This window comes from Esox lucius, chromosome 6, assembly GCF_011004845.1.
Source record: "Esox lucius isolate fEsoLuc1 chromosome 6, fEsoLuc1.pri, whole genome shotgun sequence".
Taxonomy (NCBI): Eukaryota; Metazoa; Chordata; class Actinopteri; order Esociformes; family Esocidae; genus Esox; species Esox lucius.
In genome coordinates this window covers 6062767-6077277 of record NC_047574.1, presented here as the reverse complement: position 1 = coordinate 6077277, position 14511 = coordinate 6062767, and the positions used below count along the sequence as shown (strand labels likewise).

The 14511-nt window shown below is 42.2% G+C and overlaps 2 protein-coding genes across 16 annotated transcripts in view; one reads left to right on the top strand and one right to left on the bottom strand.

Annotated features, from left to right (window-relative positions):
* c6h10orf90 (chromosome 6 C10orf90 homolog) overlaps nucleotides 1-2433 on the bottom strand; it is a 33893-nt gene extending 31460 nt beyond the window's left edge. For 5 of the 6 annotated variants that reach the window (XR_003781875.2, XR_001198219.4, XR_002196871.3 and 2 more), the window contains exons 1-3: nucleotides 2248-2433; nucleotides 2017-2119; nucleotides 688-1786 (exon numbers count right to left, since the gene is read on the bottom strand). Coding sequence is in view for 2 of the 6 variants with exons in the window: in XM_013134083.4 (XP_012989537.3) it covers nucleotides 688-1650 (963 nt within the window). In the remaining 4 variants the exon portion in view is untranslated. The remainder of the gene's footprint in view (nucleotides 1-687; nucleotides 1787-2016; nucleotides 2120-2247) is intronic. The other variant, XM_034292615.1, reaches the window with a different exon arrangement.
* A 4263-nt stretch (nucleotides 2434-6696) lies between these two features.
* dock1 (dedicator of cytokinesis 1) overlaps nucleotides 6697-14511 on the top strand; it is a 263696-nt gene continuing 255881 nt past the window's right edge. For 6 of the 10 annotated variants that reach the window (XM_034292884.1, XM_034292883.1, XM_034292881.1 and 3 more), the window contains exon 1: nucleotides 6697-7033. In XM_034292884.1, the coding sequence (XP_034148775.1) occupies nucleotides 6991-7033 (43 nt within the window). In that variant the 5' untranslated portion in view covers nucleotides 6697-6990. The remainder of the gene's footprint in view (nucleotides 7034-14511) is intronic. The other 4 variants (XM_034292888.1, XM_034292886.1, XM_034292887.1 and 1 more) reach the window with 2 other exon arrangements.

Here is a 14511-nt window from a genome sequence, read left to right as displayed (position 1 = left end):
CCGTTACCCTGAATGGGGCATTCTCATTCAAATCCTGTACTGTTACTCCTTATCAAACATACCGAAGCTACAAATAAAGCCTACCGCTTTAACCGGTCCACCCGTCTCCCTGTGACATGCCACTACAGTTTACTCAATGCAAAGTGCATAGACAATAAACATGTGTGGCTACGTTGAAATCCTTGCACTTGTTTCCCAAAGCCCACATGATCAGACAAGAGCTTCTCGAGGCTCAACGAGTATCAGGGAAATAACATATTTTGGAGTTGCTTTTATAAACCTAAATGCTGTAGATAAGTAAATATATTGCACATTCAGAATTAGTGCATTAGAGTGGCAATTTAAAAATAAACAAAATGTACATGCTGTTGTAGGGCTTTAAGTGTCAGCTATTTGGATTCAAAGCAACTAAATAAATAAACCCACACCCTCTAAATGTCTGGAAAGACATATCTGAATACCATAAGGACTCAGAGGGCAGTAAATAGTGATCCATTTATGGATATGGTTAGAACATTACTTCCTCAACACAACCTTTAACACAGCCATCGGCAAAAGGTCCACATTCCCAAACCTCTCTTCACCCTAAAGTGGCTGGTGACGACTGAGCAGAGGTGTTGGGAAACTGGGGTTGAGTCCATTAGATAAAAGATGTGGTTTCAACATCTTCTAACTGGGATAACGTACCTGGTTGGCAGAGTTCTCTGGAAGGCCGGTTTGGGTTTGTCGAGGGACCAGGGCATTCCTCATCGGGGCCCTCTTCCGGACGGGTAGCCAGCCCACTCTCACCGGAGTCAGGGTGCTGAGTTCGGCATGCTCCCTCCCTGGAGCCTGCTTGATGCTAGCTCTCTCCCAGCTGCCCCTGTGTTCCGGGTCGGAGGACAACCCGCCTCCGAGGGACTCCTGGCTGCCCAGGGAACTGTCACACAGGCTGGGGAAGTCTGAAGAGAGACCTTCGTCCCAGCCGCACAGAGAGGAGGAAGGTGAGAGGCCCCGGTGGCAGTGGAGCAGCCTGGGGCCAACGGGCTCTCTGTGAAGGGCCGGCATGGAGGACGTCCTGTCGTGGAAAGGGGCCTGTCTGCACTCTGTCTGTACTCGCTTAGAGTTTCCAAAATAGCTCCCGTCCTCCATTCTCTCTAGCTCCTGCAACCATCGGTCTAGGTTCTGGCTGTGTCCCTCGGTGGCGCTCTGTGGTCGCGGGGGATGACCAGTCCGGCAATGCTCCACCTCCGGGTTGACGGAGGGGCTTCCCCCGAAATAGCCCCCATTCTGCATCCTCTCCAACTCGTGCAACCACTCGTTCATCTGACGGCTTCCCTCTGTGGCGCTCTGCGGCCGGACGCGGGCTCGTGGAGGTGGTGGCCACGGTTTTGCCACTTGTTCATTTGGCTTGCTGCCAGGGCTGAGAACTTGGCTTCCTCTTCTGTAGTTGTTCTTGCTCTGCATCTTCTCCGGCCAACCGTCCAGTCTCTGCCCCAGGTCTGTCCCCTCGACGGCACTCTGTGGCCGGGGAGCGCTGCGTCCTGTAACAGCCGTGCGTCGGGGTACCACCTCCACCTCCGATATGAGAGTGTCCCAGTACGACTGGTCCGCTGATCTCCTCCAACTCTGGTCCCCCCCCAGCTGAGCAGCTGGCCTTTGGAGAGTCATCTCTCTGGGGCTCAGGTAACCAACAGCTCCCCCTCTCCGGTTTCAGTCTCCGGTCCTTGATAATTGTCCTGAACATCAGCTATTAATGAGAAGGATTCCTCTGGCTGGCTGGGTTACCAGGCCCACCAGTAATGTCCTGCCAAGAACCAGAGGCAATAGAATAGGTACACACGTTTCAGTAACCAGAGTGGCTATATCTTCAGTTGACTTGTAGAACCAACCACATTATGCTGCCGATCACACTCCTGGGTGCGCAAAGTGATCACACTCCAGGGAGTGCAGTGTGATCACACTCCAGGGAGTGCAGTGTCTACAGGTCTTTAAATGATTAATAAAGATCACCGATCAGAAAGGAACTCCACTCACCCAGTTGTCTTAAACAAAACAAAAACCAGTGGGCACTAGACCTTCCATGGCATGTGTTGACAACCCTGCAGAGGATTCAGCCCATTTAAGAGCTATTAGATATCTGGAAGTAAAACGAACATGTTTATCATAACGTAATCTAGCCCCAACAAACTTTTTAAAGATCAACGCAGTCCTCTACTGCAGAATAATATGACAGACACAGCCAAGAAACATTGTATAAATATTTACCTGAAGTTTTTGAAAGTTATTCAGAAAATACATGATGTAATCTATCGCGCTCCAACTTTCCTTAGCTGGCTTTATTGGCAGATCTATACATTTCTCTGGTTGGCTCCTGGAGTATCAGAGAATATAATGGGTTCTTCTAGAAGTACCCCTGTTGCTGCTTTCTCCCGTCTCCCAGGCGCTCAGCCCTGGAGATGACTGTAGGGATGTCTCTTGACCCAAACAAAAGAACTACAGAGCAGAGGCTGTGAGAGACACAGCGAGGGAGGGGGGAGGCAGGGATGAGTGAGAGGGAGGGATGAGGGTAAAGAGAGAGAAAGGAAGAGAAGGCAAGAGGATAGGAGAAAGAGCGCGGGGGAGAGAGGTACAAGACAGAGGGGGGAGGAGAAAAAGAGAGAGGGGGAAAGAAAAATAAGAGGGTGGGAGAGAGAAGAGAAAGAGAGGGAGAGAGATCTAAGAAAAAGAGAGGTGGAGATAGCATGGACACTGAGAGGGAGAGAGATGCATTTCAACCAGACAACCCTGAAAAAGGCATGTTGATGCCCAAACATTGGTATTTCACCTTACAGAGTGTGAGACATTCTTCTTAGTATCAACTCTCTCTTTCTCTCTCTCTCTCAGTGTCCCTGCTATCCCAGGGAGAGGGAGAGTTGATACTAATATATATATATATATATTAAGAGACCACTGCACCTTTTTCTTTCCTTTCCAAAAAAGTCGACAAGGAAGTTTATGAGTGAGGAACAGAAGGGTTAAAATGAAGACACCACTGCAAATTGAACGCTTCTGTTTTTTGGAAAGGAAAGAAAAAGGTGCAGTGGTCTCCAATTTTTTTCCGGAGCTGTGTATGTATATATATATATCTCTTAATTTTAACCAGAGCTGTATATATATATACACACACACACATATAAATAAGGTTCCCTGATAATGCAGCAGCTTCTTCCCACTGGTCATGTGGTGCGAAGGCAGCCGAACCGTGGCGTTCCTCAGGCGTCTATGCTGGACATGTGATTCCTGCAAGATCGTCGCAATGTTCTAAATGGAACCCTACGAAGTGCACTCCTTTTGCCCGGATTCCTGGTCAGCGGTGGTCCAATACGGTGCACTGTGTGTATGAAGGGAATAGTGGTCCATTTGGGACACTAGCTGTGAGATAAATGGCTCAGTTGGGCGCTTGAATAAGTAACTCTGATCCGCATGATGTTCCAATACCTCTTGCTAAACAACAGCACCGATATCCTGGAGGCGACGCCACAATGGATCAGATATTTTTTAGGAAGGAGCCACAGAGATAAAAAAGCAATTGCTATGATTCATATATATATATATATATATATATATATTTATATATATATATATATTTGGAAAAAAATCATTATTATTTTTATTATAACAACCATACAAGAAAAAATCAGAAAGCTTTCAATTAGTGTTAGATTCTTTTCCCTCCAAAATTCCTCTCACGTGTTCATTATATACTAGAACAGATGATATGTCTGTTGAAGGGGCAATATGTACGATTTCTGCTTTACTTCTAGCATAAAAACAAGGGAAAACAACCAGTAGACATCTGCAGTTACCCCTTTAACTACATTACAAACGTTGGGTCCTACACAGTACCCCTTTAACTACATTACACAGTACCCCTTTATCTACATTACACAGTACCCCTTCAATTACATTACACCGTACCCCTTTAACTACATTACACAGTACCCCTTTAACTACATTACACAGTACCCCTTTATCTACATTACACAGTACCCCTTCAATTACATTACACCGTACCCCTTTAACTACATTACACAGTACCCCTTTAACTACATTACACAGTACCCCTTTATCTACATTACACAGTACCCCTTCAATTACATTACACAGTACCCCTTTAACTACATTACACAGTACCCCATTATTTACATTACAAAATACCCTTTTATCTACATTACACAGTACCCCTTTAACTACATTACACAGTACCCCTTCAACTACATTACACAGTAACCCTTTAACTACATTACACAGTACCCCATTATCTACATTACACAGTACCCCTTTACCTACATTACACAGTATCCATATAACTACATTTCACAGTACCCCTTTATCTACATTACACAGTACACTATTATCTACATTACACAGTACCCCTTTAACTACATTACACAGTACCCCTTCAACTACATTACACAGTACCCCTTTAACTACATTACACAGTATCCCTTTATCTACATTACACAGTACACTATTATCTACATTACACAGTACACTATTATCTACATTACACAGTACCCTTTTAATTACATTACACAGTACACAGTACACCTTTATCTACATTACACAGTACCCCTTCAATTATATTACACAGTACCACTTTATCTACATTACACAGTACCCCTTCAACTATATTACACAGTACCCCCTTAACTACATCACACAGTACACCTTTAACTACATTACACAGTACCCCTTTATCAACAGCACCCCTTTATCTACATGACACACTATACCTTTAACTGCATTACACAGTATCCCTTTATCTACATAACACAGTACCCTTTTAACTACATTACACAGTACCCCTTTAACTACATTTTGGACTGTTAGCTACAGCAAGGAATAAAAATAATAAAGGACAATATGTAAATGTGCATTCGGAGGGGGGACCTAAAAATAAATAAGCAAATAGGCCTGCAGAAATTACTGTACCCTTGTAGTATGCCTTTATTACTGTTCAATACTACATGCATGTAGTACTGTGGCTACGATGTACTGTGAATTGCACTGTGCTCCTGACACTTACTTAAGCCATGACTTACATGGAATGTGTTCATCCAGGTGTTCCTTGATGTTTTACTCAGTAGGGAGACAGAGAGATGTATTTTACATGATACTCTGCCTATTATGTAACATTTATTTTATTTTTTAACATGTGTGTACGTTCCACTTGCTGAATTAGATGTGATTGTCATTTTTGTTTTCAATGTTTCTATTTATTACATGTTTCTGTTTTCCTCCACTTGCTTTGGCAATGTAAACTAAAGTTTCACCTGCCAATCAAGCCCTTTGAATTGAAATTGAATCAAGGAGTGGAGGGCCGACAGACGAGGAGAAGAGAGGGACCGATAGAGAGAGAAAAAGAGAGGGGAAAGGGACAGAGAGAGGGCAGAAAGATAAATAGATAGGAGAGAGAGAGAGACCAAAAGATAGAGGAGGGGGGACAGACAGAGAGAGGAGAGAGACAGAGTAGCAAGGGGCAGACAGAGAGGAGAGAGACAGAGAGGCTTGAGAGACAGAGGAGCAAGGTAAAAAGAGAGGAGCGAGAGACAGACACAAGAGGGATAAACAGATAGAGAGGTGAGACAGATAGAGAGAGGAAAGAGAAAGATGGAGAGAGGGTAGAGAGAAACAGACAGAAGAGAGACAGAGACAAGAGATAATGCCCTCTGCTGGAGTGACTCTGGAGTTTCCATCTTTATCAACAGCGTCAAAATAGACGTATTCAGTTAAATTGACTGAGTCACAAAGTTCAGGCGGGAAGGTTTTCTGTGAAACCTCATTATGGCAAGCAGTTTTGTCAGTTGCATTCACGTAACATAGGTTGTATTAAATAAACATGAGATGTCTCATTGGTTTGGTCCTTTTCTCTACGATCGATTTCTCTCAGCGCTTCTTACTTTTTTAAGGGACAATCCACCGGCACCTCCTGCCGCTGATCAACACTCCACAGATCCAAACGTTCAAAGCATCAGGGTAAATCAGGCTGAACCTCACGGTAAATGTGCTCGTCATTAGGATTGGAGCAAAGCTTAAAGGATGGGTTGGAGAAAGAGAGAGTGTGGGAGGAAGTCTGGGGGGAAAAGTGGGGGGAGAAAAGAGAAGGGGAAAGGGAGGGGAGATAGAGACATCGCTGGTACTGAAATGCCTCTAAAAAGTTAATTTATTCAAAGACGAGAAAAAAAAATAAACCACTGTTTTATTTTTCATCTATTTTTTAATCCTTCGAAAATCTACACAGTATTTATTGATCTAACATATTCGTCTTGGTTCTTAAGGGTGGATGCAAACATGAGGCCTGCCATATATCACAACGTTTTAAACTACATTTTCTGCCAAATATGAGACCCTTAAGATCTTTCTGGGATGGCAGGTAAATAAGCAGGTGGTTTCGACCCTGCGTTGTAGCCACCGACCTAACCTATCAGTTTTTAAATCATCCGTGGGTCTGAATTTATACTGGATAGTATAAATGAATGTATTGTAAATATTATAAGGACAGTCATCCTGAACGAGAACATAAACATACGTCAAGATATTTCCCATAAGTAGGCTTTTTTGTTGGTCCGCATATAGGCTAGGCTAAATTTCAGGACCGGGAACAGAGTACATACGCTGCAATAAAAGTAACAATAACAAGAGATGAATGCCAAAACCTGCCTATTTTCTCTTCTAATTTCACTAGTAAACTGGTCAACGTGATTGGTCAAAAGACCAGTTGGTGGGACAATAATATCAGAATACCTGTGTAAACACGGGATACAGAAAAGTTTTTTCTGTTGATTTTCTACCCCCTTGTGGAGCACGCTGACCCGGCTGGCTAACTGTCAGGGCTGGAAAATGGCCGCTCGGTGAGGTTCTGTTCACCGATTCTGAAAACTCAAAAGTACGGGAAAAAGTCAAGAATCATACCTGGAGCTATTTCAACATACACTCCCTCTAGACGGAGGTGTTTTTTAATTGACAATGTCTCGCTGGGTGCCAACCAAAAAGGAAAAGTACGGAGTTGGTAAGTCTGAAAACTTGCATGCGTTCTCTCTCGTTGATTAGCTTGTGGCTACTTTGCATCCGATTGCACAAGTTTGGGAAGAATGGTGTTTATGATACAACAATTGCTGTAGGCTACGTCGACATTCCCATAACATCCCTAAAGGCGCGATTGGCCTGGTCTTAAGAATTGAAAACTTGGGTACAATTACTTTTTTGTTAGTAGTTACTTGTTTTGCAAACTGGTTTAGCCTACATTAAGGCAAATCGAGGAATCCCTGCCTTTGTGATCGGACTGCTGTGTGCGGTGGGAATTGTCATAGGCGCGCCTAGTTTGCAACACTGTTTCCTGTGTAGTCAGGGCCTACAAATCGTGGGATTATGACCTGTTTCTTGCTTTAACTTTGTAACATAGCTAACGGAGCTAAACTTCATGATGCATTGGAGTGATTTGTTCTGGGTTACCTACATGTTTTCATCTTGTTCTTCGATTGACGCTGCAGAAGAGAATAATTTCCCCGTCTCCCATGTAGATTTCTAATATAATAACTATTTTAGATTAAGAACACTGTCACCACGCTAGGCATTCCCTGTGGCTATTATTTTCATTAAAATCAAATAGGTACTCGTCATGTGGACGCAACACAAATAAAAGATACGGCGATCTATTGCTCCTGCAGCTCCTTGCTCGGTTTCGCGGCCCGCTATTGGATGTTATGTTTTAACGTTTGAGCTGGCTGCAGTAATTCCATATAGTGTACATATTTACTGTAACACTGCGTTTTAACTGTAACACTTTGCAACGAGTTGGTCTTACTACTTTTACACAGTAATGGCATTGTTGTGGTTGGAAGGCCATGTTTAGCTACACCAGCTTGGCTACTATAAATTGCCTTCACTGCTTGGTAATTGACAAAGGTTGGTAAATACAGGCCATACACTTCAGTTAGTATTTCCAAACCTGTTAGAGTAAAATTTAGTTATAGTCGATTGCCCTTAAAAATATACTTTTACTAACCTTAAATTGTACTTAACCTACTCTGATGTCTACCCCTAGCCAGTAATGCCTAAATCTAACCCTATTTGTAGCCCTATTTGCAATTTAAAACGTTTGCCCTAAACAGAAGTTGTCCCAATCAATCACATTTTACACAGTTTGTGGACATTTATTCCTGTTGTATGGTCAGAAACACACACAGGAAGGCGGAGTAAGGAAAATATCATGAGAGGTACCTTGGGGTGGCTCCGCCCGGAACATGCTGTGAAGCAAAATGCCCCCGGTTCAAGTCCCGCGTGAGGCAGTCTGAGAGTGAAGGAATAGCTACTAACAAAGCAGCAGCGTGACGTCTGTCTATCTCAGACAGAATAATCTATGGTCAAGTGGGCGAGATGGCTTTAGACTTGTTGTTAGAATCCTGGGATAGGAACCCGAAGGTCACCTTAAATCTCACAGCTGACAAGATAAAAAGCTTGTTGCTGTGCCCTTCAAATCACCCTGTTTATAATCTTTAATAAACTACAGCAGACTGTCAGGCACAGACAGACAGACAGACAGACAGACAGAGGCAGGCTGACTTAGAGAGGCGAGTTGAATTTCATTGATAGGTGATGTCCATTTAAATGAAGTGTAAACAACATGGGTACTGTTCAACTTTGTCTATTTCACAGGTACCATGCCAGTCTCCGGTATATTGAGGAAGTGTAGAGTTGGTCGAACAATAAACGTTCACTGTCAGTGCAGTAAAACTGCTTCCCATATTGGCCCTGTGTGAAAGTTCTGTTTCTGCTCTCCTGAAATGCTTATTTCACTTCTTACCAGCAGTGTATTGTTTTCAATTATGGCTCAGGACAACCAAACTGTTCTCTGACCATAACGGTTAAAATGTTTGTTTCTAATAACCGATATTGAAAGATCCGTTACACTGTCATTATCAATGTAGTTATTGATGTAGGCCATCGACTTGATTATTTCTGAAACATTAACATTGATGTCTGAGCAGTAAACCCATACATGCAAAGTCTGTCAGGTTTTCTAGCTTTCAGTAAAATATTTGGGTGTAATGTCACAGACCATTGCTAGTAAAAATGCCTTTAAATCTGATGTGGAAACATGAAACTATTGCACATGTCCAATGTATGACCTCAGGAGGAAGGGTCTCGACTGCTAGATGGTTATAAGGTATTGCAGATCATGAAATAAGCTTTTAAATACATTTCTATATTTCTCAAGAGCCCACCATGCCTGCTTCGTGAGCACAGCCTACCTGTTTCGGGAGTGTGACTTGCGATTCGTTAATGTGAATAGTGGACAAATCCTTGTAAGAAATACACAACATCTGATTTCAGTAGATAGGCTACTTCCTGCTTCTGGAGTCCTCCGGGTCAGAACTTGTTTGTTCTTTTTGGAATGTCTTGAATTCCTAAGTACAATGTTTAGAATGCACTTTTTTAACTCTCCTTTTGTATAAACCAGAGACTTTAGTGTTGCTTTAATAATTTACACAGCTCAGATCAAGACCAATGACTGCTCTTTATTATCAGTTTGGCCTGTTCTTATGCCTTTCAAAGCTACATTTCAAATGATGGATTGGCTGAATGTCAAGTCCTGACCTGTAGTTGTTCAGAGAACATAAAGACATGGAAACAATTTTATAGTCAAAGGAAGTATTTTTTGCTGAACCTGAGTAGGTTCTATTACACCAGTTATTTTTGTTATGTTGTTAACAAACACAGCATTATATCAAAAGGAATCTGGGGATTGCTTTTCTACATGGTGTCCTCATCCGGTTTGTGATGATGCATCCATCTGAATTCCCCTTCTTTTGATTATCATTTTTTAAGTGTTTAGTTATAAATACTATGATTCTATTAAAGCTACGTTGCTTCTTGTGGACAGGGAGGGAGGGAGGGAGGGAGGGGGGAGGGGGTTTGGGGGGGGACTCCCAGTCTAGACTGCTGCTAAAAGCAGAGGGTGAGAAGAAACAGATTTTCTCTAGGTGACCACAACTGTTGTGGTGAGACTTTGCACCTCCGTCATCACTGCCAGTCATGTATATCCAGAGAAACTGACCTTGCAGCAGACACCATCACCAACAAAACAATACTTACACATCTCTAGGTTCCTTGGAATGGAAACTTTTTTAGGTGTTCCACTACAACTTGAATAAGAGTTCTATTATTTGATTTGTTTAATGCTGACAGTATGTTGGTATCCCAGAACCAGGATTTGAACTCCTGGCATTGACATTTCTGTACTGAGGCAGTGACTTGCGCCACTCAGTGAGCCGGACATATTTTTTTCCAGGGCAATACATTGTTTTGGGACCTCCTGAGTGAGGACAGTTAGAACCGGGCCAAATGGCAGGGCAAATCCACTGATCCAAACCCATTTGGTTGGATCCCTAAAATTGAAATGTGTATCTTTTTATAGCAACAATTTTCTTATGGTCCTTTGGAGGTGTATTTTCTGATGGGCAAGCCCTTTGTTATTCTTCACTTTAGACTGTGACTCAAAAAAAGAAATGAAAAGTCTCTCTCCTTTTCCTAATTTAATCAAATCCGCTTATATATGGCCTTGTCATCGTAGAATATTCATCCATAACCAACCAGTCACCTCATAAAAAAACACTAAACTACACTCTCACTTCATAAGTCTATCTGGATGTTAATGTAGTCCTGAGTGGGGAGGCTATGTTGATTTTCTTGGCTGTTATGTTGCTAAAATGTGCCATTTCATGGTTGAATGGACGGATGTTTTTTAATGAAAAAGTCAGATTATTTTATAATTTAGTTATCTGGACACTAGAGGGTGGGAGTTGATTTGGATTAAATAAACTGCTGACACTGTATTGGCGGATAATAGATGACTACAGAGGTTACTAACAACATACCAGTGAACAATGGATGACTGGAGAACTTAACTACCGACAACATACCAGTGAACAGTGGATGACTGGAGAGGTTTACTACTGACAACATACCAGTGAACAGTGGATGACTGGAGAGGTTAACTACCAACAAGATACCAGTGAACAGTGAATGACTGGAGAGGTTAACTACTGACAAGATACCAGTGAACAATGGATGACTGGAGAGGTTAACTACTGACATTCTACAGATGAAAAATGTTAGGATAATTTCTTAAATTTTTTTGTTAATTAAAAGGAAACATTCTGCCTAGTTTGTTGCCTCTTCCTGTAGTTGGTGGGGCTCCTTTCTTTACAGCTGCACTTCCAGTTCTAGTGTCAAGCCTTCTTCCTGTTCCAGTCAAACTGTGCTGGCCGCCTCCCAAATACCACCCTAATCCATACATAGTGCACTACCTTGGCTAACATCCCCATAGGCCTTTGTATACGAAATGCATTATATACACTCACCTAAAGGATTATTAGGAACACCTATTCAATTTCTCATTAATGTAATTATCCAATCAACCAATCACATGGCAGTTGCTTCAATGCATTTAGGGGTGTGATCCTGGTCAAGACAATCTCCTGAACTCCAAACTGAATGTCAAAATGGGAAAGAAAGGTGATTTAAGCAATTTTGAGCGTGGCATGGTTGTTGGTGCCAGACGGGCCGGTCTGAGTATTTCACAATCTGCACAGTAACTGGGATTTTCACGCACAACCATTTCTAGGGTTTACAAAGAATGGTGCGAAAAGGGAAAAACATCCAGTATGCGGCAGTCCTGTGGGTGAAAATGCCTTGTTGATGCTAGAAGTCAGAGGAGAATGGGCCGACTGATTCAAGCTGATAGAAGAGCAACTTTGACTGAAATAACCACTTGTTACAACCGAGGTATGCAGCAAAGCATTTGTGAAGCCACAACACGCACAACCTTGAGGCGGATGGGCTACAACAGCAGAAGACCCCACCGGGTACCACTCATCTCCACTAAAAATAGGATAAAGAGGCTACAATTTGCATGAGCTCACCAAAATTGGACAGTTGAAGACTGGAAGAATGTTGCCTGGTCTGATGAGTCTCGATTTCTGTTGAGACATTCAGATGGTAGAGTCAGAATTTGGCGTATACAGAATGAGAACATGGATCCATCATGCCTTGTTACCACTGTGCAGGCTGTTGGTGGTGGTGTAATGGTGTGGGGGATGTTTTCTTGGCACACTTTAGGCCCCTTAGTGCCAATTGGGCATCGTTTAAATGCCACGGCCTACCTGAGCATCGTTTCTGACCATGTCCATCCCTTTATGACCAACATGTACCCATCCTCTGATGGCTACTTCCAGCAGGATAATGCACCATGTCACAAAGCTTGAATCATTTCAAATTGGTTTCTTGAACATGACAATGAGTTCACTGTACTGAAATGGCCCCCACAGTCACCAGTTCTCAAACAAATAGAGCATCTTTGGGATGTGGTGGAACGGGAGCTTCGTGCTCTGGATGTGCATCCCACAAATCTCCATCAACTGCAAGATGCTATCCTGTCAATATGGGCCAACATTTCTAAAGAATGCTTTCAGCACCTTGTTTAATAAATGCCACATAGAATTAAGGCAGTTCTGAAGGCGAAAGGGGGTCAAACACAGTATTAGTATGGTGTTCCTAATAATCCTTTAGGTGAATGTACATTTAGGTCAGGAAATAATTGGACACTAACACAAGTTCTGTTATTTTGGCTGTTTACAAAATATATTCAAGTTACAGTTAAATAATGAATATGTGCAGTCTCTCAGCTTTAATTTGAGGGTATTCACATCCAAATTGGAGGAAGGGTTTAGGAATTACAGCTCTTTAATATGTAGCCCCCTCTTTTTCAAGGGAACAAAAGTAATTGGAAGATTGACTCAAACATTGTATCATGGACAGGTTTGGGTTATTCCTTTATTATTACTTCATCAATTCAGCAGGTGAATGGTCTGGAGTTGATTCCAGGCATGGCATTCATATTTGGAAGCTGTTGCTCTGAACCCACAACGTGCGGTCAAAGGAGCTCTCACTGCGAGTGAAACAGGCCATTCTTAGACTGCAAAAATCCATCAGAGAGATCGCAGGAACGTTAGGAGTGGCCAAATCAACAGTTTGGTACATTCTGAGAAAAATAGAGAACGCACTGGTGATCTCTGCAACACAAAAAGGCTTGGACGGCCACGAATGACAACAGTGGTGAATGATCATAGGATCCTTTCCATGGTAACGAAAAACCCCTTCACAACATCCAGCCAAGTGAAGAACACTCTCCAGGAGGTAGGCATATCATTATCCAAGTCTGCAATAAAGAGAAGACTTCATGAGAGCAAATACAGAGGGTTCACCACAAGCCTCAAGAATTGAAAGGCAAGTTTAGACATTGCCAAAAAACTAAAAAAGCCAGCCCAGTTCTGGAACAGCATTCTTTGGACAGATGAAACTAAGATTAACCTGTACCAGTATGATGGGAAGAAAAAAGTTAGGAGAAGGCTTTGAATGGCTCATCTGAATCATCACCACAGCACCTGTAAAACATGGTGGAGGCAATGTGGCATGGGCATGCATGGCTTCCAATGGCACTGGGTCATTAGTGTTTATTGATGATGTGACAGGAGACCGAAGCAGCTGGATTAATTCTGAAGTGTATAGGGATATTTTGTCTGCTCGCATTCAGACAAATTCAGCAAAGTTGATTGGACGGCGCTTCACTTTACAGATGGACAATGACCCCAAACATACTGTGAAAGCAACCCAGGAGTTTTTTAAGGCAAACATACCAGGCAATATTTTGCAATGACGAAGTCAATCACCTGATCTCAACCCGATCCAGCATGCGTTTGCAGAAGACAAAAGACCCACGAAAACAAAAAACAACTGACCGCTGCAGTAAAGGCAAAGCATTACAAAGGAGGAAACCCAGTGTTTGGTGATGTCCATGCGTTGCTTAATTTCAAATCCATTGTGGTGGCGTACAGAGACAAAATTATGAAAGTTGTGTCAGTGTCCAAATATTTCCGGACCTAATTGTAGTTAACAGGGTGCTGTTTGAAAGGGAACCTTGTCGACTCAGGACCTGGTCTTAAATGTGGCTCTTGAAGGAAACAGGAATCCGACAGAACTGCCTTGTGTCTTGTCTTAGAAGTGAGGCATGTTGGAAAGCAATGCCCAGTCAGGAATTCTGCTAATGACTTTGAAGTATAAGCCTTTTTTAAGGTTTAATAATGAAGGAATACTTAATTAACTTTTGGCTTATACATTATTTCAGTATTTTTTTGTCTTTCAGGTGGCACACATGATGTAGTAATAATATAATTAAAGTAAATATTTGGCATATTAGTTTATTTCTGTATGAAGATTAATTCTGTCTTTTCATTACATTTAATGTTTAAACTGTTGTCCCTTATCTATGATTAGTCTACTAGCATTGGGACATCATCTGTCTTTTGTTAAGAATGCAATTACACCTACACCCAATAGAGCACTTTCTTATTGTTATTTTACCAGTATACCAAGAGCATTCTCATTTACAGCAACGGCTTTGTATAGAAGCATCCATTTTCTTTAAGA